Below are 5,825 nucleotides of genomic sequence, written 5' to 3' on the forward strand. Positions count from 1 at the left end.
CCATTTTAGATGCCTCAGTACTGAAGAAACCACAAAACTATTTAGAAAAACATTCTCAAGCTCTCTGTTTAAAAAGTTATTTAACTTAACCTCTGCAGTCTCCTCCTACTGGAAACAAATAGAACATCAAGAATGGACCCCAATATCCACAGTCTCATCAGTCTCATCCCCTATTATTACAAAGCAATAAATTGAGGCCCTAAGAATGGACAATAAAGGTAGTAGTATAACTAGATCCAGAACAAAGTTTATTGACTCCCAGATCAAGGGTATTTCCACTGCAAGCCACTGAGAAATTAGAAGAAATTTGAATGGTTTCCCTCTTTGACCTGGAGAAATGTTCCCCATGGCCAGGTGTATCATGTTCACAGTTCTCATGGCTTCCCCAAAAAGGCTAACCCACTATAGATTATCAGGATATATCAAGCAGAAAAAATGCCACTCTGAATATTCCCTTGATGAGTTTCAATAACATTCACCTTTTTCTAACTATCTTCGTTAAAATAAGAGATAATTCAAAGAAAACATGGATTTCCAAGCAGGAAGATTTTGCAGAAAGTTTAATGAGATATGCATAACACCATGTAGACCAACCAATTTTCCCCTGTCCCTCCTTGCCCTCAATTCCCCTGCAAAAAGTCCCCATTTCCAAGCTTAAGGGGCTCAGAGCCAAAACTTGTTTACAGAGAAGGAAACTGGGGACCACACCAAGAAACAAATTTGCTTGAGGTCACACATGGAGTCAGCAGAACAGAAGAGAAGCAGACCCCAAGTGTCCTAACTCCCAGTCAAGTGTTGGGCTAAGGTATGGGTCAGGAAGAATATGTAAAGATTCAGGAGGTTTTGATTGACTTTACAATAGATGCAGAGCCTAAGACTACTAAGCAAGTGAAGAAAAAATTTGAGCCAAAAGATTATTGAATATTCTTCTTAATCCAATCCACATATTTTGAGACACTTGTGTAGACTCCTGGACGTTTGAGAAGTAAGCCACAGTTATCTACCCAACTTGCCACTCCAGCCTGAAGCCAAGAGTCTTCAATCTTACAGACAAGAGGTGCTCCAGAGTCCTCCTGAAAGAAAAAAGAGAAGCTGCCAGCATGGCCCCAAAAAACAGGGAGATACCCAGGAATCAGGGATCTCTGGAATGCAATCTGGGGGCTTCTGAGGAAGCAGTGAGAATGAAGCAAGAAACCCGGAGGACCCCCTACCTCACAGACGTCATATCCTTTTTTGCCAGCACATATCATGTCCTCAGGAATTATCCTTGCAGACTTAGCAGTGGTAGAAATCTGATGGTAAAGTTTGTCACAGTCATGATTGTCCAAAATGGGGACCTGCACTTGCCTCAAGGTGAATGGTGGGAGCAGAGGCTCTGTAAAGGCAATCATAGGATCATAGGAATATAGACTTATTACTTAAACACTTGGGATTATCTAGTCCAGAGATTCTCAAAGTATGATCCATGGACCTTTTAGAGGATCCTCAAGGTCAAAGCTATTTTGATAATAATACATAGACATTTTAATTTCTATAATGGTAGCTATCAAAAGATATCAAAAACTTTTTATGTAGGGTCCTCAATTTTTAAGAGTGTGAAGAAACCCTGAAACCAAAAGATCTTAACTGCTAACTTAATTCAACCCTTTCATTTTATTAATAAAGAGAGTGAGTTAGTTCCAGAGAAGGGAAGTTATCACAGATTACATGGGTGGGAATTAGACGAACTAGCATTTGGACAAAGGAACCATCAAATATAGTGTTCTATTCATACATTGTCTTTGTATTCTTCAAAGTTTAGCAAGGTGCCCTAATATAATAAGGGCTTAATAAATGCTTATTAATTGATTGGCTGAATAGATATTGCCCCTCCCCTTTAATTGACTCTCCTCTATGCAGTTCTAGTTCGTGGGTCAGCAGAAAGTCATCCCAGCCTCCAGGGGATGCCTCACCAGATGCCATGCCTTTTCACTGATGGTGCCCAGTCTACAGAATGTTCTCCTCCTTATCTTCTCCTGGCTGCCCAAGCTTCCTTCTAGGCAGATCAAATCCTACCAAATTCTCAAACTAAATTACTTCATATTTACCCTGTATAGATCCTGGATAGAGACAGTATTTTGCACATTGTCTCCTCTGTTAGAATATGAGTTCCTGGGCAGCTAGGTGGTACAGTGGATAAAACAGCAGCCCTATAGTCAGGAGATCTTGAGTTCAAATCTAGCCTCAGACATTTGACACATACTAGCTGTGTGACCCTGGGCAGTCATTTAACTCTGATTGTCTCACTCAAAAACAAAACAACAAAAAAACAGTTATCAGAATGTGAGTTCCTTCAGGAACCAGATTATGGGTTTTTTGGTTATGTTTGGAGGCTTTATTGTACCTCTTTTTTGTATACTTAGATCTTACTACCGTGACTGGATCATAGTAAATACTAGATAAATATCTCATTGATTAGCTGATTATTTTTTGTTGATTTCTTTTTTGTTTGTTTTACAAGGCAAAAAGGGCTAAGTGGCTTGCCCAAGGTCACACAGCTATGTAATTATTAAGTGTCTGAGGTTGGATTTCAACTCAAGTCCTCCTGACTCCAGGGCCAATGCTCTATCTATCAGTGCCACCTAGCTGCCCCTTTTGTTGATTTCTAATCCTGATGCCTTTCCTGTGGTCATGCATGGGGTTCCTATTCTTGGAGGCTTAAGCCATTATTTGAATACCAAATGACCCAAACCAACAGACTAAGCATAGGCTTGTCACCAGGGGATACCAAAATCTCCTGAGATTCATAATATCCGGGACAATTACCTTGGTAAAGAAGAGGAAGAAATGTCTTTCTTCCAACTTTTCTCTCAATTCCCACTATCTCAGCAGTCCCTGGCTTGACCTTGGGTTAGCTCTCAAAAATGGGAAATTCAAGAAAAGCCATGGGAGGTAGCATCCCTCCTATAAGGGCTGTTTACCTTCAGAACCCAGAGACCCCCAACCGGTCACCCAGCACTCTTCATTGGAGAAGTTCTGTGAGGCAGTCGGAAGCTCAATGGGATGGACTTGGTTAGAAAATTGGACCAGCTCCTTCAGTTTTAGCAGGGCGATGTCAGCACCTTTATTGTTAAAGGTGAAGTTGGAGTGCACCACAATCTTGGATATGGGCACCAACTTGTCTTCATAGTATAAATGTTGCTCTCTTAGTTGGACTCTGTAGCTTGAAATCTCTTCTATCCTGGGGTAAGCAGGAAAGGAACATTTCTTAGGGTTACCTAGGGCTGAAACTCCAGGTTCTGGCTGAATACCATAGTCTCAGAACATCCCTACTCCTTGGTCCCAAGGCTACAGTAGCACCCCCAACCATGGACTGGGGACTTGAGCCTTTTAGTATTTATCCATTATCCTCCTTCCTCTCTCCTCTACAAGAGGGGCAAAATCCTCCAGTTCTGTCAGTCTATCTCTCTCACTATGTCTGTTTCTCTACTTCTCTCTCCCTGTCTCTCTGCCTCTCTCTCTCTCTCTCTCTCTCTCTCTCTCTCTCTCTCTCTCTCTCTCTCTCCCTTTCTCCCTCTGTGTGACTGTTTGTCTCTCTGCTTCTTCCTCTCTATCTCTCTATGTCTCACTGTTTTTCTCTCTCTCTGTTTCTGTCTCTGTCTCTCTCTGTCTCTCTGTCTCTGTTCTCTCTCTCTCTCCTTCCCTCTCTCCCTCCCTCTACCTCTCTTCCTCCCTTTCCCTTTCTTTCTTTCTCTCCCTCCCTTCTTTCTATACATATACATATATACATACATATAATTTCCCATTGCAGAATAATAATAAAAGTACCACCCAGCAGTATAGAACTGTAAAATGATTTCATCTATAGCACCCAAATGAAAAACCCAGGAAAATTCCCTTTTTATAAGAAAAGTAACCAAGTCTCAGAAAATAGAAATGCTTACCTCAGTGAGCCACTAAGAGTCTGATTTCAAAACTTAGATGTCCTAAAAACCATCTTGCTCTACTTCTCTCACATCCCAGACCACTTCACACAAGGTCCATTAACAATTACCCAGTTGAACCGCCTATGGTTGATTGACTTACATGTCAAAACAGGATGCTGCAGTCAAAATCCACTGTGGGTGAATAAGTGAGCCGCCACAGAAATGCTTCCAGAATTGCTGGTTCTCCTCATTCTCCTGCTTCCTCAGACTGACCTGCCATGGCCACTCATTCTTTGGGGCTTCCTCACCTCCAACGATGCCAGCCCTTGCCCTCCAAAAGAGATAGGGTGGTGGAAGAAGACTCTGCAGTCCTGTGGATGCAAGCATTTATTTCTCCTCCCCATATTTTAAATATCAGATTCAATAGCCATTCTGTTTTATTTTTTTCCCAAGACACTCTTTCATAGCCTTAGATTCTATACTAGGGTCTAATAATAATTTATTATTATAAATAAATATTATATATAATATAATAAATATTATAATAAATAGGAAAGATATTATTGTTATTATAAATAACAGCAACAATAATAATTTGATAATGGTGTTCAGATTGTCTGACTCTTTATGACCTCATTTGGATTTTTTATTGGCAAAGATAAAGGGATGTTATGCCATTTCCTTCTCTAGTTCATTTTACAGATGAGGAAACTGAGTCAAACAGGGTTAAGTGTCTTGCCCAGGATGACATATCTAGTAAAGATCTAAGGACAGATTTGAATTCAAAAAGATAAGTATTGTTGATTTCAGGCCCAACACTCTGTTCACTCTAGTGCCTGCTAGCTACCCAACAATAAAACTGGACATAATGTTAATGATAGACTTTTCCAAAGGGTGATGTGGCATATTGGAAAGAGGACTGACTAGGGAGTGAGTCAAAGAACCTAGGTGATCTCTCTAACACTCTTTGTGAACCTGTGCATTTACCCTCATGCCTCAGTTTCTTCATTTACTAAATGAAGGATTTGACTAAATGGTCTCTAAGGTCTCTCTTCCAGCTCTTCTCCCATGATCTTAATCCTATGGCACTCCAGGAGCTTGCTATGAACTTTACAAATGCCCTCACCTGACACCAAACAGGTAAGCACCCATTTTATATCTAAGGAAAACAAGATTGAGAGAGATTAAGTCCTTAAATCCATACAACTAGTTACAGAATCTACTACCCCATGCTACCACCCAAGAGGATCCTAGGAAGGACTCCATCCACTAGCAACTAAACTCTTTCCCTTTACCCAGAACTCAATTCCTGTGAGCTGCTCACTCTCATGGTTCAATACAGTAGTAGGAGACAGAAATAAGGATCTTGGATTACAAATAGGAGGGTAAATGACTCACCTTGGGGCATAGGAACTGAGGTCCCCAAAAGGGGGAGAGTCAGAAACAACAGAAACAGCTCCTACAAAGAGAAGGGGAGAGAAGAGAGGATGGAAATCAGCAAAGAGTGAAGAGGAGAAGGGCACCTGGATAATAGTGCAGAGATCTTCAGAGTGGCGCCTTTCTAGGTACATCAGGGGAGCTGGGGGCCTGGCTGCCAGAGGCTAGGAGGGGAGCAATATCCTTACCATGACCAGATTCTTCTGTTCTCTCCTCCCCTTCAGTCAGAACCCTACTTATCCTCCAAAATCAGGAAGTAGAGAAAGAAGGGGAGTTTAGCCTTCCTCTAGGGGTGGGGATGAGGAAAGAAGAAAGGAGGAAGTATCTAAGTACCTTGGCAGTGTACTTTTCAGGGATGTACACAATGATAATGAGATTGACAAATTCATTGTCAAAGTTAGCTCAGTATTCTAGAGACTCTGAAGGAAAGTGTGGGAAAGAATAGATATTAGACTATCAAAGTGAAGGTCATGTGCTGACCTC

At 41.3% G+C, this 5,825-nt stretch overlaps 1 protein-coding gene across 1 annotated transcript; it reads right to left on the minus strand.

Annotated features, from left to right (window-relative positions):
* Positions 1 to 524: 524 nt before the first annotated feature.
* Positions 525 to 5,573, minus strand: LOC141494817 (tryptase beta-2-like). The gene is made up of 6 exons (XM_074195999.1): positions 5,531 to 5,573; positions 5,304 to 5,364; positions 4,066 to 4,276; positions 2,961 to 3,220; positions 1,212 to 1,375; positions 525 to 1,073 (listed from the first exon to the last, which is right to left on the minus strand). The coding sequence occupies exons 1-6, from the start codon at positions 5,531 to 5,533 to the stop codon at positions 915 to 917; spliced, it is 858 nt and encodes a 285-aa protein (XP_074052100.1). The 5' UTR covers positions 5,534 to 5,573; the 3' UTR covers positions 525 to 914.
* Between the last annotated feature and the right edge of the window lie 252 nt (positions 5,574 to 5,825).

Source organism: Macrotis lagotis, chromosome 8 (assembly GCF_037893015.1).
Source record: "Macrotis lagotis isolate mMagLag1 chromosome 8, bilby.v1.9.chrom.fasta, whole genome shotgun sequence".
Taxonomy (NCBI): domain Eukaryota; kingdom Metazoa; phylum Chordata; class Mammalia; order Peramelemorphia; family Peramelidae; genus Macrotis; species Macrotis lagotis.